The 19,522-nt window shown below is 42.6% G+C and overlaps 10 protein-coding genes across 10 annotated transcripts; 6 read left to right on the top strand and 4 right to left on the bottom strand.

Moving 5' to 3' along the window:
• Nucleotides 1-43: 43 nt before the first annotated feature.
• K450DRAFT_222491 (uncharacterized protein) lies at nucleotides 44-2,093 on the top strand. Its single transcript, XM_051585915.1, has 8 exons — nucleotides 44-108; nucleotides 167-421; nucleotides 483-559; nucleotides 642-765; nucleotides 841-892; nucleotides 962-1,563; nucleotides 1,663-1,758; nucleotides 1,831-2,093. The coding sequence occupies exons 1-8, from the start codon at nucleotides 84-86 to the stop codon at nucleotides 1,911-1,913; spliced, it is 1,314 nt and encodes a 437-aa protein (XP_051448731.1). The 5' UTR covers nucleotides 44-83; the 3' UTR covers nucleotides 1,914-2,093.
• Nucleotides 2,094-2,406: 313 nt separating this feature from the next.
• Nucleotides 2,407-5,457, top strand: K450DRAFT_222485 (uncharacterized protein). Its single transcript, XM_051585914.1, has 6 exons — nucleotides 2,407-2,720; nucleotides 2,828-4,111; nucleotides 4,171-4,399; nucleotides 4,469-4,609; nucleotides 4,678-4,983; nucleotides 5,062-5,457. The coding sequence occupies exons 1-6, from the start codon at nucleotides 2,444-2,446 to the stop codon at nucleotides 5,156-5,158; spliced, it is 2,334 nt and encodes a 777-aa protein (XP_051448730.1). The 5' UTR covers nucleotides 2,407-2,443; the 3' UTR covers nucleotides 5,159-5,457.
• Nucleotides 5,458-5,540: 83 nt separating this feature from the next.
• K450DRAFT_222483 (uncharacterized protein) lies at nucleotides 5,541-6,677 on the top strand. Its single transcript, XM_051585913.1, has 5 exons — nucleotides 5,541-5,600; nucleotides 5,678-5,771; nucleotides 5,984-6,143; nucleotides 6,333-6,447; nucleotides 6,513-6,677. The coding sequence occupies exons 1-5, from the start codon at nucleotides 5,598-5,600 to the stop codon at nucleotides 6,555-6,557; spliced, it is 417 nt and encodes a 138-aa protein (XP_051448729.1). The 5' UTR covers nucleotides 5,541-5,597; the 3' UTR covers nucleotides 6,558-6,677.
• Nucleotides 6,678-6,704: 27 nt separating this feature from the next.
• Nucleotides 6,705-7,416, bottom strand: K450DRAFT_222475 (uncharacterized protein). Its single transcript, XM_051585912.1, has 4 exons — nucleotides 7,335-7,416; nucleotides 7,212-7,265; nucleotides 6,975-7,141; nucleotides 6,705-6,908 (listed from the first exon to the last, which is right to left on the bottom strand). Exons 1-4 carry the CDS (start codon nucleotides 7,351-7,353, stop codon nucleotides 6,837-6,839), a joined length of 312 nt encoding a protein of 103 aa, XP_051448728.1. The 5' UTR covers nucleotides 7,354-7,416; the 3' UTR covers nucleotides 6,705-6,836.
• Nucleotide 7,417: 1 nt separating this feature from the next.
• On the top strand, nucleotides 7,418-8,657 carry K450DRAFT_222470 (uncharacterized protein). The gene is made up of 3 exons (XM_051585911.1): nucleotides 7,418-7,613; nucleotides 7,912-8,060; nucleotides 8,122-8,657. Exons 1-3 carry the CDS (start codon nucleotides 7,545-7,547, stop codon nucleotides 8,381-8,383), a joined length of 480 nt encoding a protein of 159 aa, XP_051448727.1. The 5' UTR covers nucleotides 7,418-7,544; the 3' UTR covers nucleotides 8,384-8,657.
• Nucleotides 8,658-8,812: 155 nt separating this feature from the next.
• K450DRAFT_222462 (uncharacterized protein) lies at nucleotides 8,813-9,896 on the top strand. Its single transcript, XM_051585910.1, has 4 exons — nucleotides 8,813-9,011; nucleotides 9,151-9,234; nucleotides 9,442-9,628; nucleotides 9,755-9,896. The coding sequence occupies exons 1-3, from the start codon at nucleotides 8,976-8,978 to the stop codon at nucleotides 9,610-9,612; spliced, it is 291 nt and encodes a 96-aa protein (XP_051448726.1). The 5' UTR covers nucleotides 8,813-8,975; the 3' UTR covers nucleotides 9,613-9,628; nucleotides 9,755-9,896.
• On the bottom strand, nucleotides 9,813-10,487 carry K450DRAFT_222457 (uncharacterized protein). The gene is made up of 2 exons (XM_051585909.1): nucleotides 10,275-10,487; nucleotides 9,813-10,144 (listed from the first exon to the last, which is right to left on the bottom strand). The coding sequence occupies exons 1-2, from the start codon at nucleotides 10,281-10,283 to the stop codon at nucleotides 9,962-9,964; spliced, it is 192 nt and encodes a 63-aa protein (XP_051448725.1). The 5' UTR covers nucleotides 10,284-10,487; the 3' UTR covers nucleotides 9,813-9,961.
• On the bottom strand, nucleotides 10,458-12,933 carry K450DRAFT_222452 (uncharacterized protein). Its single transcript, XM_051585908.1, has 5 exons — nucleotides 12,731-12,933; nucleotides 12,381-12,495; nucleotides 12,277-12,298; nucleotides 11,822-12,107; nucleotides 10,458-11,572 (listed from the first exon to the last, which is right to left on the bottom strand). The coding sequence occupies exons 1-5, from the start codon at nucleotides 12,816-12,818 to the stop codon at nucleotides 10,692-10,694; spliced, it is 1,392 nt and encodes a 463-aa protein (XP_051448724.1). The 5' UTR covers nucleotides 12,819-12,933; the 3' UTR covers nucleotides 10,458-10,691.
• Nucleotides 12,934-14,537: 1,604 nt separating this feature from the next.
• On the top strand, nucleotides 14,538-16,633 carry K450DRAFT_222446 (uncharacterized protein). The gene has a single exon (XM_051585907.1). It carries the CDS (start codon nucleotides 14,838-14,840, stop codon nucleotides 16,467-16,469), a length of 1,632 nt encoding a protein of 543 aa, XP_051448723.1. The 5' UTR covers nucleotides 14,538-14,837; the 3' UTR covers nucleotides 16,470-16,633.
• Nucleotides 16,634-16,753: 120 nt separating this feature from the next.
• Nucleotides 16,754-19,255, bottom strand: K450DRAFT_297020 (uncharacterized protein). Its single transcript, XM_051593652.1, has 2 exons — nucleotides 17,726-19,255; nucleotides 16,754-17,629 (listed from the first exon to the last, which is right to left on the bottom strand). Exons 1-2 carry the CDS (start codon nucleotides 19,211-19,213, stop codon nucleotides 17,147-17,149), a joined length of 1,971 nt encoding a protein of 656 aa, XP_051448722.1. The 5' UTR covers nucleotides 19,214-19,255; the 3' UTR covers nucleotides 16,754-17,146.
• Nucleotides 19,256-19,522: the final 267 nt, after the last annotated feature.

Raw genomic sequence — 19,522 nt, 5'->3', positions numbered from 1 at the left:
CGGCTGACTATTTACTCGCCTCGAGGTTTAGATTTCGAAACACCTCGCTGTCTTTTTTTCCTCCACTCTACTTTATACCAACTATGCCTGACAAAGTCCCACCTGAAGGTAACGTCCCACCATACTGTCGCTGTCACTCGCATCCTTTTCTCAACTCTCCTCTCAGAACTCCCAATTCTTGAAGCTATGGTATCTATCCGAAACCGTTTGTCAGCTTTAAAGCGAGATAGGGCATCTTATATGCGTTCCAAAGACATATACCCCCTATGGGACGAAGCTAAAGAACAGTTGTTCAAATTGAAAGGAATTCGAGGTTGCGATATCAGCCCCACCGAACATAGAAATAGACTGGACGACTTGTGTGAAGATGTTTTTATGCTTCTCAGCCTTGGCTTCCTAAGCGTCGGCAAGTGCAAAGAAAGTAAGCGAGCAGCCCTTTCGCTTACATACAACGCTATACACCATTAACTCAACCTTTTTAGCGCCGGCCGTTTATGCCCAAGTTGTGGCTATGAAGCAGTGTTTTGATCAGTTGGAAGAAGCTGGCGTATACTCAGAGGTGAATAGAGGCGCTAACTGGAGTTCACTCTTAATGAGACCTATGACTAATGCCTTGCCTTTTCTTGGTATCGAACGAATAGGAATTTCTTGAGCCATATGTAAAACGCCTGGATGACTTTGGCCAAATGATTAAAGTCGATGAAGTAAATGGACTCTTGGACGAACAAACCTTGCGTATTCTCAACATCCGGTACAACCAATGCTGTAAGCCTGACCTTCCTTTACGTTATTCCCAGTCAAGTATATTGATGATTAAAATGGACTTTTACCACTTTGCAGGTAGCATCATGGACAATTTGCATCTTATTATCCGAGATATCGATCCAGACCTGTAAGTGACTAGTATGCAATTCCGTCCCTAATATACGTGCAGCATCATTAAGCTCTTCATGAACTTTAGGGTACCGATCCGAGATAAATTGTTGAGCATTCGTCGAGAAATGGCAAACATTGCATCACAGCGTAAAATTTCGGCTGCTGATGTTTACCCGTTGCAAAAGAAGTTACGGCATATCGACAGTAAGCGAATTGATGGCGTATTTTTACAGCATGACGATGGCCGTATACCTGCTGGCCAAGCTGCTGTGGTTGGATTATTGGAGAATGTCTATGACTGTGCTCACGATCTCATCATTGCTGCTGAGTCACCCAACGGAACAGTGGAACCTCTACGACTTCGACTTTTAGAAATCAAGTGCCAGCTGGAACGACTTCAGCTTACCCATAAATGGACACTTCGTGAGACCGACCTATTTACCCACCTCATGCAGCTACAAGAAATTAATAGAATGAGAGTGAATCGTCAGTTCGTGGATGAAAATGGAAAGCCTGTTGAAGGACAAATCGTTTTGGTCTTTTTAATGCACAAATGCTCACGCCTCATTGTTACTTTGATGGGCGAGAGCGTCCCCGTTTCTGAAGTTCTCATGCCTATTTACAACCAATTGACAACTCTCAAGAAGTGCTTGGAATCGGTGTCTGGCTGTGGGGCCCCTTGCTCACGTAAGTTTGAAATTTTAATTACCTTGGATTGGAACTATGGCCGGTCATAGAAAGATCGTAAATTAGACCTTGTTGTCTAACCTAAATTGTCTATTGCAGGGCGGGAACTATATCCTTATGCCATGAAGCTCCAATCTATCGTTCAATCACAGGATAATGGTGTGTTTAAAGACGCTGAGGGTGGCATTCCTCAAGGTGAGTACTAACAAAGGGACCCAAATCACTTTTTTTGGTGTATGCGGCTTATATTAACTTTACCTATCCTAGGTCAAGCAACTTGCTCATCACTGTTGAATGATTGTCATGAGCTTTTGGATAAGTTGCGTGCGAAGGCAGTTGACGAAGATTAGGATCGAATTTAGTTCCAAGCCATCTACACCCTTTCTGCTTTGTTCTACAAACTTTTTTGTATTCATTTTGTAAATTTTATAGTGATTATTTTCAACAGCATAATTTGTGTTCAATACAGAGCCACTCGTATAGTCAGTTTCTTTGATGGTACAAAGTGAGTCTCAGTAAAGAGATGATGAGGATTTGGATCTCACAGACGTCAAGTTGGTGAATGTTTTATCAAATATGAAAGCCTCCACAGCGCATGATGGGGAAAAGCTTTAACCTGATAGGCCAGTATCACAAAGGAGATAGAGCGTTTACGCATTCCATATCATATATTGCCATTGCTCCCTTCCTTCATCAGTCAGTAAAGGTTCATTACTAAAATAAACTGCGGCACATCCTCTGGATTTCACTGGGCTCTAACCAAGAAAATATCGATCGATTGCCAAACTGGCAAAATCTGATAGCTCGCTGTCACAAAATGCTTGTCACTGGAAGTTCGACTCAGCTGATTCACAGTATAACTCAATCCTTTCCTATATTAATGGGGACCAAATCACGAAACGCAAAGAAGGGCATGAGCCGAGGAAGAGGTGCTTCAAGAGGTGGCCGTGGCCGTGGAGGCCGTGGAGGAAGTCGAGGTGGCCGCTCCGGTGTTCCAACATCTTATGGTTATGCTACTCAGCAACCTACCTCATTCAAATACATGGATGAACTGTATGGCGATTTCAAAGTATACGGTCAGTTCGGTAGTGAATCAGACGACGATATTTCAACCGGGAACGCTGGTCGTAGAGGCAAGTCAAAAAAACCATCCAAAAGTAAGATTTTATCCAAATTTGTCCTGTTGTTCGACATACCCGCCTTGGCAATTCCTCGCCCAAGCTCTCTATTCTAACCTTCCCTTTTTGTTTTTTTAACATTCTAGAAACCACTCCATCTGCCAGAAAAGCAAATCCTTCCCAGTTCGCTTACAGCTACAAATCGGATGAAGAGGACCGACCTGCCGCAGTTGGTCTTGGATACACTAGTTTGACTGCGGCATCGACATCGAGTGCACCGGCTTCGTTCGGACGTTCAAAATATACCAAGATGATGGTCTTTCAAAAGTCTACCATGGTACTCAATCATGAAAGTGACATCAATTCCGACAAGGCAATTGAATCCACAACGTCTGGTATATCATCACCAGGGCTTGGTCAAGATGGTGCAGAGAAATCAACCGACAACAATGCAGACGTAGAAGATAACAGTTCCAGTGATGATGAACTTGATGATACAGCTTTAGAAAATGTATCCAACGAACAGGACATAGACGATCTCTTAGCAAGTCTGACGTTACAGGACCCAGAACTCCAGCGAGTTGTACAAAAGCTGACCAGAAAGGAGCGACGTGAACAACGATATCAAGAGCTCATGGGAATCAGCAATAGTGACACCGAAAGTGACGATGATTTGGTATCTCAAGACGTAGAATACGAGGACGACATATTTTTAAGCGGTGATGATGAAGTAGAAGACGAAGATGAAATTGCTGCCATGCTCGACTACATCGAAAACGCCTCTCTCAATGATGATGGCGAAGACGAATTGCGAGCATACTATCAAACCTTGGTTAAAAAACTGTCGTCCATGGACAAAAAGCTGGAAAAAGAGGAATCAGTAGAGAAGCGAAAAGGAGAACGAAATGGCCAAAACAAAGCAGCAACCAAGCTCGATCACGGGCTCGACGACGGTGATGTGGAGAATGTAACCAAAGAGAAACCGTATGTGCAACCTACGAAATCGAATGATGATGATAACCACTTTGGGTCTCCTCCTGTCACAAAGTATACAGTGACAACCGAGTCTGAAGTTCTTTTGGAGCCATACAGCGATGAGGAAGAGCACATCATATCAACAGCCACATCGGCAGCCAAACGCAATATTCTCAACGACAAACACGCTGATGCTTTAAGCGAAGAAGAATCCAGCCAAGAGGAAGAAGGAGATGATGATTATCTTGATGAAGAGGAAGACGAGAGCGAAGATGAACTTTATGAGTTTGACGATGATGAAGAGCAACTAGAGGACGACGCCATCTACCAAGAATATGAAGAGAGTGATCTTGATGACGTTGAAGAAGAAGACGGCCCTTTGATCTTCGCGGATGATGACGACGACGAGCCTATCATTATAGAGGCAACAGCCGTACCACCGTCACTTCAAAGAGGTAAAGCACCATGTACTTGATCTTTGTAATTGAATACCAGATTGCTAAGACGTGACTAGGTTATAATGCTTTATCAAAGTATAATGCTCGTGAAGCTCGTCAACGGCGAATGCTCAAGACGGAGGCTTTTGAAGTAGAGTCAACCTCACACTTAACCGATAAGCAACGGCGGAAACTCGAGAAGAAGCAGGAACGAGAACGCAAAAAGGAAAAGAACATGACAACCAAAAAGCAGAAGAAGATGATGAAGGAGATGGATGAAAATGTTGATTTACGCAAAATTGATCAGTATGTTTGGATATGCTTTTAGCTTATATGAAAACCGTTTGCCTTATTGACAATGGTACTCTTGTACAGAAAACTGCAGCAGTTTATTCGTGACGACTCCATCAGTAGTTATCAAATGGCACCCATGGCAAAGTATACTAGGCGACAAGTGCATTTGCTTGCTACTGCGTACAACTTAAAGTCCAAGAGTCTTGGATCAGGCAATTCACGGTAATGAAAATGGGTAGCAAGTCGATCATTTTTAACTTGGTTACTGACTTTAGCCTATCGTGCTTTAGATACCCTGTTTTATCCAAAACAGAGAGAACATTCATTCCAAATGATAGAAAATATATTGAAAGGTTCATTGCTGAAGCCCAATCCACTTTGGATATTACGAGTAGTATACTTCGTAAACATCGTATGCCCTACATTGAGAACTCTATTCCCTCCAAATCCAAGCGAAAAGCAGGAAAGAAGGAGGCTGGCCGAAATGGATCCTCACCTAGTGACTTGCCAGGGCCCTCTCATGGTCATATCGTAGCAGGCAATGCAGCACCAATAAATGATCAAAACATTGGTCATCAAATGCTTGCTGCAATGGGGTAAGCTCAGCGTTCCACTTGATAGCTTGGTATCTTTTCGTTCTTACTAATTAGTTGAATATTTCCTCAACTACGTAGATGGAAGCAAGGTGACAGTCTTGGCACCGAAGGCACGGGTATCACAGTACCTATCGAGGCTATAGTTCGAAAGAAACGAATTGGACTTGGCATGTAATTTGAATGACTTTATCGAAGCGCCGCAGCAGCTGCAATTCCAGTAGGAAGGAAGAAGATAGCTTCCGTTCCTTTTTTTTTTTTTTTCGTTTTGCACCTATAACTGAACTGTCACGATTTCTGTATTCACACGTAACATAAGCGCGAACTGGTATAATACATCATTTGATTTACAATGTTCTTTTCTATCATGCCATCTCTATGTAACCAATCTGTTTGAAACGTTGTCACAATTGCCAAGGCACTACCTTCAGCTTGGCGACTGCTTCCGTAGATCGGGGGTAAGTCAGTGTCTCTCCCAACAGGCAATGATTTTTAAAAATTTGATAGTCCGCCGCCACTGAGTATTATAAAAATCAGGATGGGCCCATTATGACCGCGTTGCAAACCAGAAACCTTGCTTTGCATCTTTCCCTTATCAATTAATCAATCAGTCCATTATGGTAAGTTCTCTCAAGATGATCCTTCTAGATTGCTGATTTACTTTTGTCAACTAATCGCTCTCTTATATTCTCAACAGTCTTCCGGTGTTGCAGTCAATGAGAAGTGCTTGGAGGTCTTCCAGGAATTGAAACTTCGCCACAAGTACAAGTTCATCATCTTCAAGCTCTCTGGTAAGTAGGCTTCTACTACGTGCCTAGTTAGAATCTATGCATACATGTCTTGGAGACGGGTGAAAAGCGATGCGGAGGAACGGGTTTTTTCCTGTAAGGAACAACATACTCTACCCCAAAACAAAGCATACATACATGGGCATGCAGTAGACACCCTTTTGATCTGGCCGTTCCATTCCTCACATCATTCTATTTCATTTGCTTCTTTGTAGACGATAACAGGGAAATCATTGTTGAGAACGCTGCCGAGACTGGTGAATACAGTACTTTCGTCAGCCAACTTCCCGAAGATGAACCTCGTTATGCCATTTACGATTTTGAGTATGAGAAGCCTGGCGAAGGCTTGCGAAGCAAGATTGTCTTCTATGCCTGGTACGTTATTGTCCTTTCTTTCTTCAATAGTTGCCCCCAAGTGGTGTTCTGTTGTTTGCAAAGCCCATTGTCTGTGCAACAACAACCCAGTTGAGTTACATGACGATGGAAAAAAAATAATGACGTTGCACGGAACGTTTAAAAAATAATATCTTGCAACATAATCTGACCATTACGATTTGATATTAGGACCCCTGATACGGCCAAGGTTCGTGCCAAGATGTTGTACGCTTCTAGCAAGGATGCTCTTCGCAGAACTCTTGTTGGTATTGCTATCGAGGTCCAGGGCACTGACTTTTCTGAGGTAAGAATCCACCGGAGTTTCGATGGGACTCTTTGAGGTCACCTTCTCACTTTCTTTATTTATAGGTTGACGAGGAAGCTGTCCTTGAGAAGGCACAGCGATCAAACTAAAGAGAAAGAAAGCCATGACTTTTTTTTTCTTCAAGTCTTTTACCTATTATTTGTTCTGCTATAAAAACTTCTTTTACTCCTTTTTATGTTCATAGAAGGGATAAAATTTGGAATGATTTTGCTCTACTCAAACGTAGATATTACTCTATGGCGTATATTGGAAACAGTGAACCAGATGAATAGTGAGGTGACATGATGAATTGCATTTTCTATTGAGGATATTATACAAGTATTTAGAGAATGAAAGGATGGCTTTGCCGAATGTATCCAATTGCCTTCCTATTCCCAAATAACTTTGCGAATTTTCTTCTTCTCGCTCTTTTGTTCCTGTTTAGTTACGCGTTGCTCCTCCTGATATACTCATTAGCAAAAGGATCGTTCAGGGCCGGTGGTAAAGCAGTTTCAACCTCTACTCACCTTTTCAGATATAATTCTAGCACGATCCATTTTCTTCATCTTCTTGACCTTTTGAGCTCTCTTCATAGGAGCCTTCTTCACTTTCTTCAAAGTGGAGTTGGCGCTAGCAGGCTTAACCTTACCACGCGCTTGTAAGAGGCTCAATTGCTCATTGATACGGCTCTTGCCTGTTGAAGTGTGTAGTTTTAGCGCCTAACTAAAAGTACACTATTGCAGCCAATAAGATAGTCCCCTTACCATCCATCTCCGCCGGAGCACTCGATGCATGCTGCGAGACATTGCTTTTGTCAACTGTAGATCAAGACGGTTAATTCACTGCGGTTGTTTCATGGCGAGATTTCAAAGGATGAATCGGATTACCTGGCTGTGTTTTACCCATGATTCCACAATATTTTTTCTGGGCGGTGTGGAGGTTGGTTGCACTGAAGAGAAAAAAAAAAAATTCAATAACACAGATGGTGTCATCGTTTCTATTCACGGAATTGTACGTCATTAAAATGCGCTGGAACGAGAGCCCATTTTTGGCCTTACTCCCCTTGCAACTCCAACCAGGCTCGCCCCCACCTGAACATGTCGTCGACAATCAATTCCTCAGACAAGGCCGTAGATAACAAGACGGAGAGCGTTCCGGATAAGGAGGTGAATATCAACTTTATGAATCTTTTCAATTGTGATGGTCTACATGGTGATCGCATAGTGTGGAACACAAAAGAACACTCATCTATGAGAGATTTTGTCACTCGAAAACTTGTATTATTGTCCCTTTCAATCTAGTAAAGGGGATATACAGTGTTCTTTTGCTCCTATCGAAAACCAATCCATCACTTAGCATGCCGATCCCTTTCAGCACTTCTAAAACCAATCATTATACATGTCTAACCCTTTCTACGTCAAGATTAAGGAAGTCTCTACTCTACACCAAGAAGAAGAGACCGAGGATGAATCTGGCGAAGACCTTCTTGACATGGCCACTTTTGATCAGCTGCTAGACATGGATGACGAAGAAGACCATGAGTTTTCCAAATCGATCGTCTGGGACTATTTCAAGCAAGCCGAAGCCACCTTTGAAGATATGGACGGAGCACTGTAAGCTATTCGTTTACATGTAACTTTTTTGCAAAGGTTCCAATACTGACTCATCTTGTAGTGAGAAGAAGGATCTCTCGGAGCTTTCTCGGTTAGGTCACTTCCTCAAAGGTAGTTCTGCTGCTATTGGCCTCAGGATGGTCAAGGCAACATGCGAAAAGATCCAAAACATTGGCAACCTCAAGGATGAGACTGGTATCTCTACAATTGATTCAGAGGAAGCATTGAAACAAATCGCACCTCTACTCCCTCTGGTCAATAAGGAGTATAAGGCAGCCAAGAGTCACTTAGAAACGTTTTATGAAGAACAAGAGACCCGATAAATATAGCGCGCCTTTTCCTTTAGTTACCTTCCACCCCATTTCAATCTCTAAAAATCACTAGTCCAACTTACTTCTAGCTTAAGTTGTGGTCGCTTCTTCCTTTTTCTCTGCCATACCTTTTATTCTCAATTCTAAATCAGAACAACAAACCCAAACAAAAAGAAGAAAAAAAAAGAAACAATGAGAAATTTGCTCACTGTCATATTTTTGCTTCAAGGGCATGTAGTCGCTCGAGGATCACAGCTTTCTATATTTTGCCACATCTCCTCTTTTTATCCACGAGCAGTCTGTGTTATCTTCTATATGGAAGAGGTTGTTTGATGGATGCATTTGGTCTCTTAGGGAGACTTCAGTTCAACTATTGTCTCAGCTATTTTGTCAAGTCCGCATTTGAGGATCATTTCGAATTCGAGACATGGAATGATTTGCCTTGGAACCAATCATCGTCGAGATTAAGAGTGATCCGTCACGTGGACGAGAAGACAGAAGGTTTAGCTGCCCAGGCGAAAAAATTCATGCCACTATTTGCAAGCTCTCTTCTTTCCGCGTCTTTTCACAGTCTGACATTGTACTCCCAGTGAACTGACAGAAAATGAATCCACTGAAAACCAACAAAATCGATATCAGCGTAAGTATGCATTTGCGTCATATAACTTGCGTGCTTGTCAATTTATGGATGGGGGCGACGCCTTTCTGCCGCAGACTTTTCTGGTTTAATTCGTAGTCCATGCCTCACATTAAGCTCATCACACCTCTTACGTTTATAGCAACTCACGGAAGAGGAGCAAAAAGTATTTCGATTGTACGGCAAACTCCCTGATCGCAAAGATCTTTTGGATAGAAAGTTGAAGGTAAGCATTTTGGTTCTGTGGGAAATGGCAAGGGCTTCCGGGAATCAAACATACCACCGCTTGCTCCACGAAAGACAAAATGTCGTATGGAAATGCCGACTTTTTTACTCACGCCGTTGAGCGTTATCGTCGCCTTTCCGCAATAGTCAACGCAGTTATATCATGCCATCATTTCGTTCACCGACTAAATACTCTTCTTGCATGTAGGAACGTAAGTACTTTGACTCTGGTGATTACGCCTTGTCCAAGGCTGGAAAGGAGCCTGGCGCCGTAGGCTCCGAGCACCCTTCCCCAGACACCATCCCTCACTCCAACCCTGCAAGCAACTCGAGCTCAAGCCCGGTCAAGGAAAGCCCTCTTGTCCCAGACGGTGCTTAAGGCATCGATTGGCAAAGTAATTATCATATTCTGATTGGCCTTGTCATTCCCGCCCCATCAACTCAAGATTTGCCTGTACATGATACGCTTTTACTTTTTCACCCTGTGTGCTCTTTCTTTTCCTCCCTTCATTTTTGTTCAGCCCTGCCTATAAACATCCCCCACACTTGCACAGAAAAAAAAAGAAAGATACATTTGAAGGGATCAGGTCGGCCAACAAAAGCGGGAGCTGTCGCAAACGCAATACAACATCCCCCACACAATCCGTTCAAATATACTACATCACAATTTTTTTTTTGGTTTTTTTTTTTTTTTTTTTGGTCAGCGACTCATTCCATCCGTGGTCCCTTTAGCGTAGCCGTAAAGACAATGATATTGCGTTGAATGATAAGTAAAGTGAATCTTTGTTACAAGTGGGGTTTGCACTTTGATTTTCCCAGGTCATCGGCAATATAGCACCTTGGCGTATCCATTTTTTTTTTCCAAGGTGAGATGAGAGGGGGTGGGGGTCACATGCTGCTTGCCAATGTCCCTAAAAAGTGGCGAGAGTTGAGCTAGTGTTGGTCGCATGGTAAGGTTTGTCACGTCAGACAACTCAAAAGGCTTTAGCATGCCGCCAAAACATTGTGTTCAGAAAAAAAAAAGTAATCAAGGTAGCTTGCCTTTATCATGTGGGAAATCCGACGTCAAGTCGTTGAGAGAATCGTACAAGGGAAGCAAAGGCAAATTCAAATGAGTGGTGAAATAAAAATACAAGAATACAAAATGCCAGAGTGAAAACGCGATTTTGACACCGGGCTGGCGACAAGTCAGCTCTCTCTCTGAGAAATTATTCGTGGATAGAAAATGTAAGATGGAAGAACGGGAGAGAGAGAAAATTCAGGCGAAAGAAGATGGATGAAATAATGTGATGCAAGAGCCATTGCCCGGCAAGCAATGCAGTGTACTGTAATGCAAGGCGGTAACGGAGAGAGAAGTATTTACGGTAGTCAGAGGGTTCATGATGTGCATAACATCCGTTGTTTCATGGCTTTCTGATCTGGAAAAAAAAAGAGGGGGGGAGGAGAAGACGCGCTGCATTATGTAGATTGGGAATCGTCGTTGTCAAATATCGCCTTGCCCTCAGCGGTCGTGATACTTTTGAGTTGAGTGGGTCGGCGTTCTATTCGCTGTACTTGAGTACCTTCTTCCGCGAGCTGTTGACGTAGTAGCTCGTTTCCAAGACGCTTTCGCTTTTCTTCATCGTTTTCTTCAGTGTTCTCCATTTCAACTTCATCCGACTTTTCGTTCCAATCTGGTTTTCGCATCAAACTTCGGAACGTGTCAGCGATCATGAGAGCGTCTGTTGAACTCAAGACAGAGTTGGATTGACGCGCTTCAGCATGTTGGCCAAGGTCACTGCTGCGAACGGCATTCGATATGGCCGATTGGTTCTTCTCTGGGTCGATTCCAGTACTATTTCTTAATCCAGAACCTCGGGTGGATCCAAATGCAGAACTATTCTCAAGGGCTGTAGATCGTCGAGAAGACGTTCCACCAAAGATGGGCGTTCCAGAATGAATAGACGATACATCTCGATTATCGAAACCGCCATGACTCTGCATACCAGGAATAATACCTTGTGTCATAGCCGCAGCATCCACTGCGTCAGGATCATTTGCTCCAGGTGACCGCTTGGAATCCCCCAGAAAGAAAGATCTGCGTTGCCCGAACTTTCGCTGTCTGCGTGTATAACGTATTGTCCAAATTAGTGCAATAACTGCTAAAATGACGGCCACGCATGCTGCAACGATAACCCCAATCGTCCATGGTTGTAACTTGGAGCCAGACGATGACGCCTGCAGCTGGCCATTGACGTTACTGACAGTTGAAGGTACTGCCTGAGCTATCGTGGAAGAAGCATGTGCTGTAGAATTGGACAAGGAGCCGCTAGATGACGGCGCTGTGGATGGCGCGGTTTCTACATGAAAGAAATAAATTATATCTAAGTAAGCATACTTCACATCATGATAGGGTATGTCGCGGACCCGTCTCAAATTGCGTTAAATGAAAAAAATATGTTGTCGAATATTATTTCATTTCTTTCGCTGTCTCCTTAGTTGCTGAAAGTGTCGATTTGCCACGTGATGCGTAGCGGCTCAGTTTCCCTCATGCACCCAATAATAGCACTGGTTCCCATTCGACCTGAAATAACTTCCGTGTTACTTACGAACAACTGTGAAATTCAACGTTCCAACGCTCTCCTGTCGATATATGGAGTAGATGTTTTTCATCTCTGTAGCAGGGTCGAGATCCGATGCAATGAGATACATGAAGTATGTGTGCGATACGTTAGCTGATCCCGGCGAAAGCTTTGTTGGAAACCATGAATCGTCCACTGTGGTGATGAGTGGACTATCCGTTGTGGGCAATTGTGTGAAATTTTTGACCATGACATACTCCAAGGATGCATTTTGATACTGATACAAATATAAACTCAACGTGCCGTTCTGGAGCTGCGGGAGGGAAAAATTCGTAAGCCCAATGCCAAAAATAAAGGTATGCGATTCTATTCTAGGCTCCGAATCTATTGGTCCCAGCCCCTCTAGCAAATGACAGAACGAAAAGAACGCTTGTCCCTAGATTTCAGAGAACTCCAAGATATGACAACCATGTTTCTCGTACCTGACCGTTAAATACTGGGTTACTGATGAGTAGTAAAGAAAATTAAATTCAAATTAATGCAACTAGATCGTGAAAATAGCCTATCATGACGTGGGTTATCTTACTAGTAGTTCCACAGAAACTGGTTCACTGTTCCATTGTACCATGTATCTGAGCTCAGAGGCGAACATATGAAGACGCTGTTACCAGAGGTTGGGCAAGACGCTGTTGTGGCCACTGCTTGAAATAAAAGTAGGGGTTAGAATGATTCGAGGGGTGTTTAGAATAACTATTTTTTTTTCCAAGTATGAGATCTCTGCCGTGCGTTTAGTTTGGGGGGGCATAATGCCATATGGCGTATCCTTATTTTTACTTTCACACAAACATATCCCTTCACACATTGCCCCCAACACCTGGACAAGAGATTGTCGAATGGAAGTTGCATGTACAAAAAAATGAAATGGTGAATCGTTACCGTCGCGTGGTGAGAGCTGCTGAGAAGCCGACCAAGATGCGTTTGCCATAGTGGCATATATCAAAACCGCGAGATGCGAGACTCGCATGGAAATAGCAGCGAAGTAGGATGGAAAGAAGAGAAGGTAACTGAGAAAAATGAGCAACTTCGTAGGTGATGAAAGCAAGCAGAGAGAAAATAATGTATGAAAAAAAAAAAGTGGAAAATAGAAATATTTGGCTGGCTGGTGCAACCACACTCAAATTGCTGCTGGTCCAGCGAAAGCAAACTTCTCGTAGCGAGCGCTTTGTCCTTGGGGGGGGAACCTAAATCTTCTCAGTCTCTTTATCTGATTTCTATCCTGCCACAGGTAGCTTGTTCGATCCATATAACTCATTATCAGCCTGAAAATGATACCCGTTCGCTATATGGTAAATACACAGCACAGCTACATAAATGGCTCCATAACCGCCATTTCACCAGTGTCATTGATTCAAGCACGCTCACTATAAATTGAAATTTGACATTGAATCCCAACTTATGAATTCGAGGTGTTCCATGGATTTTCCACGGTGGCTTTCTTTACACGTTTCCAGTCCCTTATTCGAAGCAATGCTATAATACCATATGATAACAGCATACAAAAGTGGATATTTGATCTGTTCATCACTCGTTTATATCCAACGTAATATCGATCTAATGTAGCTTTTCCCCATGTGTTCACATTTCTTATAACCTTCATGGGTAATAGATCAGCGATCTCTAGTTACGAATATTGAACGGAATGTCAATATAGTTTCCTGCCTGCGCGTCGTTGCTCATGAAGTCAATTTCTCCTGGTCCCACTTAAATTTCAGGTTCAGGCGGCGTACATGCCCAAAGAATGAGCTCAGCAAGCAGTTTTGCAAAGTGTCAAGTTTGCTACCGCGATCACTGAAATTTAAGCAACAGCCTTGTTACCATGAAGAACACCATTTTCCAACAAGTGTACCTAAACGTTTGCATATACAGAATTTTGATTTGACAATCACAATAATGAGGCTGGTCAGGGAACTTTTTCGCTACAACTAGATTTAGTGAGACTAGCGTAATTCCTTAAGCCAATATTGTGTAGCATGGCGTCGCTAGTAAAATCGAAATGTTAGAAGGTACTAAAAAGTCGAACAACAAGCAAGTAGGTGCCGTAAAGGAGACGTGTAACAAACTTCTTTTGAAAGCAAATGTGGGCAATTACTGAGTTGCAGCGGGGAATAGGGGCAGGCTGGCTGATTTTTGTTGAACAGAAAAATTTCGGGATATGGCCGAGGTGAACAAAAACGGGTATTTGGGTTGGAAAATGGAGGTTTAGCCGCCGGAAAAAGCAAATATACCACCGTCTCCTGAACAAACCGATTTACCGACTTCAAGTTCAACAATTGACTGAGTAGACGAGCAATCATTTGGCACATGACGTTGCCCGTCCTATCGTCTTTCATTACGCTCATAATAGAGTGAAATTCAAGGCATTTCATGAAGCGCTTTCAAGTAACTACGTGTTGCCCGTCTGTAAAAGTTGATGCAACTCAATGACAAACCGCTCATTTATTAGGTCGTTGATTGTACAATGTGGGAAACTTTATATCATCTTTTGGTTCTCAAGGTCACGATGTTCCCAGGCAATAGTAAAGCAATCACTTGAAGATCAAAGCTGCTTACTCATGTCGTTAAGCGGCGCTCAACACTGCATGAAATTGCCAATGAATTCTTCAAAATTTGAACTGAAAAACCATGGTCATGAAACGAGATAAACTCTTATGATCAGCTCGATAATTCAGTTCAAGAGAATAAAAAACGATCAAGATCTAGCTCGGTTTTTTGGGAAACGTGTGTAAACTCCGAGGTGCGTCGAGGTTACAAAGCTTACATGACAAATGTGATATTCAAAAAAAAAACTTTTTTCCTTCTTGGCTCTACAGCGTTCAACTTTTGCCCTTGTATATTCGAACTCTTTCCTTGAAATTTTCTTTCTTTTTGTACATTGAAACAAACCCTTCCTACATAAACCGAAAAAAAAAAAAAAAAAAAAAAAAAATTTGTACCATAGAGAAATCCATACCCCGAGCAACCTTCTTCATTGTGAACAATCGTCATGCACACTGTTCAATGCCCGGCCCTACATGCTCATTTGAGAGCTCGCAACTTGGATCTGGTAGACGATGAAAGTAAACATAGAAAAATCGTGGCCCTCAAACCATTGAAACGCGGCTCAGTGGCCATCGAATCTCAACCGCTGGCGTTTGTCCCATTGCCATCCGCACGTGGAGACATATGTAACTTCTGCTTTAGACGAGATACAAGAGCTGCTCCATTGCAACGATGTTCGCGATGTCAATCTGCTTATTTCTGTAGTAAACACTGCTTCCAGAAAGCGTGGTTCGCTCAACATCAATATGTATGCAAAAGCAACCAACAAGGGTCACAGGACGATCAAGAGCAAGATATTATGGACGAACTTATGTTAGAACGAGTGCTGTTAACAATTGCCCGGGCTAAAAAGCATATTACACAACTACAGCATACGTCAGACGATTTGTCTCAATGCGCACAGTTAGAAGCGTTTTCAACACTCATGTCTCACGAAACAAAGCAATCCAATGAATTGTTGGATCGATTCAAGCAGATTGCCACCAATGTTCTTCAAAAACCACATATCAAATCATTAGGTGTTGATCCAGCAGCTCTCTTGATCTATCTTTGCCGATTCCAGTGTAATAATTTTGGCATCACCGACAACCAGCTTTTTCCTATCGGCGAAGGCACGTACCCAATAGGCTCATTATTCAATCACTCGTGCCGACCCAATGCTGTCGCATTGTATAATGGTACTACGCAAATGATTCGATTGATCGAGGATGTCAGCCCTGGCGAAGAAATTACCATTGCGTATATCGATATCGCCAATAGTCGAAGTGATAGGACTCAAAAGCTAGCGGACAAATACTTTTTCAAATGCGATTGCCCAAGATGTTCTTCTGACGTGGGCTTTGGTGTGATTGATACTCTTTTGGGAGAGTCCTTTGATCATGATATGGTTGAAGACGAGCCTTCATTTGTGGAAAAAACCCTTATGGAAGAAATTGAGTCTTGGAACGTTCTCGATATGACCAAGAAGTACCCTCCAGGCAGTGAAGTGCCTATGACGCCAGGAAATCTGTTGGATGTACCTAGATATGTTCATTACATGGGAACCTTCATGTTTCCAAGTCTATACTGGATCCAGCGATCGGGTAAAGTTGAAGTGTTTGATACACCCCAGCCCAAGAATGTTTATGAGAATCTACTTCTCCAGGCAGCAGTATCGGTACTGCATTTCCCGGTTGAAAAGACATCCGAAAGCAATGAAATATTCAAACCATATTCCCTCAAGACCCTCAGTACTGCTACAAGATGCCTTAATGTACAAATGATGAAAAATCGCTGGCCGCAATCGTCCCGACTTTGCATGTTCATATTAGTACAATACTTGTTCATCTACCCAAGATATCACCCCATTTTAGCTATCCACCTTGTTTTGGTCGCCAAGGCTGCTTGGAACGCATTGGTCCAACTCGAATTAACTGGAATCAATCGAAAGCTGGAGAAGGAATTTCAACGAGGTGTGCAGCGATGGATCAAATTAGCCAAAGACACCGTTAGCAGCAATTTCGGGGAGCAAAACGAGCACTGGAGAGAGATAATTGAATTGGAATGGATTTTCAATCGCGATCAAAAATTGAAATAATTACTTCCTGCCCTCTTAATTAGCACTACTTTTCTCTTCTCTCCTTCAGTATATTTACTGACTGACTTTACTGTCGTCGTTGATCGAATAGATAGCTTTTCCCGGCTTGACAAGTGTATTTATTGTTCCTGCCTTTACATAAAAAAAATTGTCATTCAAATTTCTTTCGCAGAAAGGCGGACTGCCTGACGGAGCTGTGACGGCTTCGATTTTTTTTTTGGGAAACAAAAAAAAATTTCTTGCAAATAAAAACACGCTCGGTATGCTGGAACTTGGGTTATTCACTCTTTCCTCAACGTAAGTACTCTATATTATCAATGCCATCCCTTATTCCCCTTTCACTGCACGCATTTCAAATGATGAACAAAATATCAGACCTGTTCTGGATACAAGATGTAGACAAACATATATTGCCTTTTATTTCTGATTTTGTGCTTTTTCCCCCCTCCTTCCTACCATACCACTCTACTTTCATATTCTAACCCAACCCGCTTCTTCCACCAGGTTTCCTCACTTACAACGTTAAAGTGTCGTCTATCGTTTTAGAAATGTATATATCTCGTAAAATTATATAATCATAATAAAAAGTGTGTATACAAACAAAAAGCATGTTGATGATAACAATGTCTCGAGAAGGTTCAGAAAGACTATTCAATACCCTTTTTGCAGCGGCATACCTATAGTTCATGCATCAGGATATGATTGTCGTCGCTTAGCGAAGAGCTGAACCTGGAATATGGCTTTGGGTGGTGACTTTTACGTATCATGGCTTTGGTCAAGATGCGTATCGGCTTTGCAGGAGAGCTTTTGGTAGCAGACGAATGAGTGGCAGACCTGACTTTTCGGCGATACAGCCAGACAGATGGACGACTAGCGGATGGGGCCTCTTGTTTGGTACGGATACAGTTTTGAGATAGGCAGACACAGCACCCGATGAACAGAATAAATAACCACATGGAGACCAACACCCAGTAGAATGGCAACTTCTCTTGCAAGCTACTGATGCATTGGTCTAGCATACGATCCAGAGTGGTATTGTGATCCATCTCATTTCCTATCACAGGTGTCAGCAAAGCAGCGATGGTCATGTTAGGAACCAATCCTGCGTTTGTCACAACGGTTTCGGAAACCCTTGGTAATTGGATATGCGAGACGTTGTTCTAGATGATTCACCAAAAAAAAATTAAATTCAAACGTACGGAACATAGTAAGATAAGATAATGATCGTTCTGCTACGTCTTTTGCAATGCACTTACCAACCATGTGAAACCAGTTTCTATGGATTGTATCTTGTTCAAAACCAAGCAATTGATCAGGCCTTGAGCGGCATTTTCAAGCACAGTGCCTCCGAAAATATCAGTCACCACACCAGTAATATCAGAAGAGACTTGATTCAAGGTAGAGTTCAGAACTGCGGTGGTTGTGTTGATCCAACCCAGGGCATCGTGATTCACGGAATATTCCAAGGTATCAATAGCTAGGTTGGTGTCGGTTACAGTGGAGTTCGCAACAGTGATCAAAGTGGCGCTTATATTGTGAAACGAATTGTTGACCAGGTTAATCATGGATGTGTAAAACGCATTGATGGCTTCGTTTCGTATCACATTAATCAGGTTTATGGCAAGCGTCGTGAAGACTAAGCCAGATAAACCATATGCTAGAGCAAAGAGAGCTGCAGGTTCTGACACATAATCCATTAGCCAAGTCAATGCCATGGAGCGTCTAGACCGGAGAGGACTGATTCCAAGGAGAGACATAATGTACCACATGAAAGGCTTGTGACCAGCACGAAATATAAGCATAGCATCCGCATGGTTCAAATGATCAGACGTTGTTACAAACGATCGTGCCATACTATTCCGCCAATTGTTCACAACATGTCGGTAGCCCATATTCACAAGAGTCATGACCAGCATGAGAGCGATAAGTATATAAGTCAGTGTACCAGACACGCCTAAAAGCTTGTTAGCCACATCTTGTATATCTTGCTGAAGGACGGTGGCATTACATGGTATGACTGGGATAATTTGTACGCTTTTACTCGGAGTGAAATTGTAGGTTTGCATTGCGTTAAATAGTGACTGGTTAACCGTGGTCTTTAAATCCTGTAGTGGTTCAGAGATCACAGAGCTGACTACACTGTCAAGAGTCCAGTTGTGAATCTTGGCATCCAAAGCATTGAGAGAGGATGTCCAATTTGAAGTTATATTAGGCCATGAGACAGTACTGTTTTGGGATGTATCGTTTCCAAAAACAGTATGTTCGACAGAATTAACGACGTTGTTGACCCCAACCGTCCCTCCAGAGAGAATGGACTGAACAGTGGTTTCAAACGTATTGGCGACGTCAGAAACTACGTCAATGGAGCTATCGACAGCTAACGTCAAAAGGCAGACGTAAGTGGATTTATAAGTATCGACAAACCATGTCAGCAGAGCGTCGACGCCATCAATGGCATTCAAGAGACCTTGTCGAGTGGAATTGAGAGCAAACAAAACTGAGGTTTCAGCTTCATTGTTTAGCATATACAGCAATGCAGAGGGAGCGGTGGTTAGGCTTTTAGCGGTGGTATCGACCATCTCACACATAGTAGCAATTTCTGATTGAGCACTAGCTGCTGCCTTCCGAACGGTCGAACCAAACACCTGAATTGTGAAAACCAGCGAGAGTAGTAGGATAACCGCCGTATTACACCACGCAAGCGAATATTCCGCATGAAGGTTTATGGGAGCAGAAAGAACCATGTAGGCAAGCAATTTAATGGGTGGAAAGACAAAGAAGGTGGGTAAGCTTCAATTTATTTTAGTTTTATTTTGTGGTAATGGATTTTCTTCAAAAGCTATTATTACAATAAAAGTTCTTTCAGGATGGAGTATTTTTGGAGGCATGGTCACCTCACATTCTATGTGCCAATGGAAAATGAAGGTGTGCGTAGGATCGATCGTTCACGTTATCGCCGACTTTGTCGTAGCATTATGAAAGATTACACCGGATGTTTCAAAAAGAAGGTTAACACATATAGGTGCCATTTTTAAAAATTTCTATTTCCTCTT

The sequence above is a fragment of the Umbelopsis ramanniana genome (genome assembly GCF_025399195.1).
Source record: "Umbelopsis ramanniana AG unplaced genomic scaffold K450scaffold_4, whole genome shotgun sequence".
Classification (NCBI taxonomy): Eukaryota; Fungi; Mucoromycota; class Umbelopsidomycetes; order Umbelopsidales; family Umbelopsidaceae; genus Umbelopsis; species Umbelopsis ramanniana.
Note: the sequence above shows the minus strand (reverse complement) of the source record. Positions and strands in the feature narration are given on the sequence as shown.

What these genes read in the sequence shown, in the direction of transcription:
- K450DRAFT_222446 (XM_051585907.1), top strand. Translation starts at nt 14,838, where the DNA reads ATGCACACTGTTCAATGCCCGGCCCTACATGCTCATTTGAGAGCTCGC.
- K450DRAFT_297020 (XM_051593652.1), bottom strand. Translation starts at nt 19,213, where the DNA reads ATGGTTCTTTCTGCTCCCATAAACCTTCATGCGGAATATTCGCTTGCG. An exon ending in AAACTGGTTTCACATGGTTG is followed by an intron (nt 17,630 to 17,725) that starts GTAAGTGCATTG and finishes TGAATCATCTAG; the next exon opens with AACAACGTCTCGCATATCCA.
- K450DRAFT_222485 (XM_051585914.1), top strand. Translation starts at nt 2,444, where the DNA reads ATGGGGACCAAATCACGAAACGCAAAGAAGGGCATGAGCCGAGGAAGA. An exon ending in GATTTACGCAAAATTGATCA is followed by an intron (nt 4,400 to 4,468) that starts GTATGTTTGGAT and finishes ACTCTTGTACAG; the next exon opens with AAAACTGCAGCAGTTTATTC. An exon ending in CTTGGATCAGGCAATTCACG is followed by an intron (nt 4,610 to 4,677) that starts GTAATGAAAATG and finishes ATCGTGCTTTAG; the next exon opens with ATACCCTGTTTTATCCAAAA.
- K450DRAFT_222491 (XM_051585915.1), top strand. Translation starts at nt 84, where the DNA reads ATGCCTGACAAAGTCCCACCTGAAG. An exon ending in CGTCGGCAAGTGCAAAGAAA is followed by an intron (nt 422 to 482) that starts GTAAGCGAGCAG and finishes CAACCTTTTTAG; the next exon opens with CGCCGGCCGTTTATGCCCAA. An exon ending in CTGTGGGGCCCCTTGCTCAC is followed by an intron (nt 1,564 to 1,662) that starts GTAAGTTTGAAA and finishes TGTCTATTGCAG; the next exon opens with GGCGGGAACTATATCCTTAT.
- K450DRAFT_222483 (XM_051585913.1), top strand. An exon ending in CATCATCTTCAAGCTCTCTG is followed by an intron (nt 5,772 to 5,983) that starts GTAAGTAGGCTT and finishes GCTTCTTTGTAG; the next exon opens with ACGATAACAGGGAAATCATT. An exon ending in AAGATTGTCTTCTATGCCTG is followed by an intron (nt 6,144 to 6,332) that starts GTACGTTATTGT and finishes ATTTGATATTAG; the next exon opens with GACCCCTGATACGGCCAAGG.
- K450DRAFT_222475 (XM_051585912.1), bottom strand. An exon ending in TGCTCCGGCGGAGATGGATG is followed by an intron (nt 7,142 to 7,211) that starts GTAAGGGGACTA and finishes ACACTTCAACAG; the next exon opens with GCAAGAGCCGTATCAATGAG. An exon ending in CTAGAATTATATCTGAAAAG is followed by an intron (nt 6,909 to 6,974) that starts GTGAGTAGAGGT and finishes TGAGTATATCAG; the next exon opens with GAGGAGCAACGCGTAACTAA.
- K450DRAFT_222462 (XM_051585910.1), top strand. Translation starts at nt 8,976, where the DNA reads ATGAATCCACTGAAAACCAACAAAATCGATATCAGC. An exon ending in CCAACAAAATCGATATCAGC is followed by an intron (nt 9,012 to 9,150) that starts GTAAGTATGCAT and finishes TTACGTTTATAG; the next exon opens with CAACTCACGGAAGAGGAGCA. An exon ending in TTTTGGATAGAAAGTTGAAG is followed by an intron (nt 9,235 to 9,441) that starts GTAAGCATTTTG and finishes TCTTGCATGTAG; the next exon opens with GAACGTAAGTACTTTGACTC.
- K450DRAFT_222452 (XM_051585908.1), bottom strand. Translation starts at nt 12,818, where the DNA reads ATGCGAGTCTCGCATCTCGCGGTTTTGATATATGCCACTATGGCAAAC. An exon ending in CAGTTTCTGTGGAACTACTA is followed by an intron (nt 12,299 to 12,380) that starts GTAAGATAACCC and finishes ACTACTCATCAG; the next exon opens with TAACCCAGTATTTAACGGTC. An exon ending in GTTGAATTTCACAGTTGTTC is followed by an intron (nt 11,573 to 11,821) that starts GTAAGTAACACG and finishes TCTTTCATGTAG; the next exon opens with AAACCGCGCCATCCACAGCG.
- K450DRAFT_222470 (XM_051585911.1), top strand. Translation starts at nt 7,545, where the DNA reads ATGTCGTCGACAATCAATTCCTCAGACAAGGCCGTAGATAACAAGACG. An exon ending in AGAGCGTTCCGGATAAGGAG is followed by an intron (nt 7,614 to 7,911) that starts GTGAATATCAAC and finishes GAAGAGACCGAG; the next exon opens with GATGAATCTGGCGAAGACCT. An exon ending in GAAGATATGGACGGAGCACT is followed by an intron (nt 8,061 to 8,121) that starts GTAAGCTATTCG and finishes CTCATCTTGTAG; the next exon opens with TGAGAAGAAGGATCTCTCGG.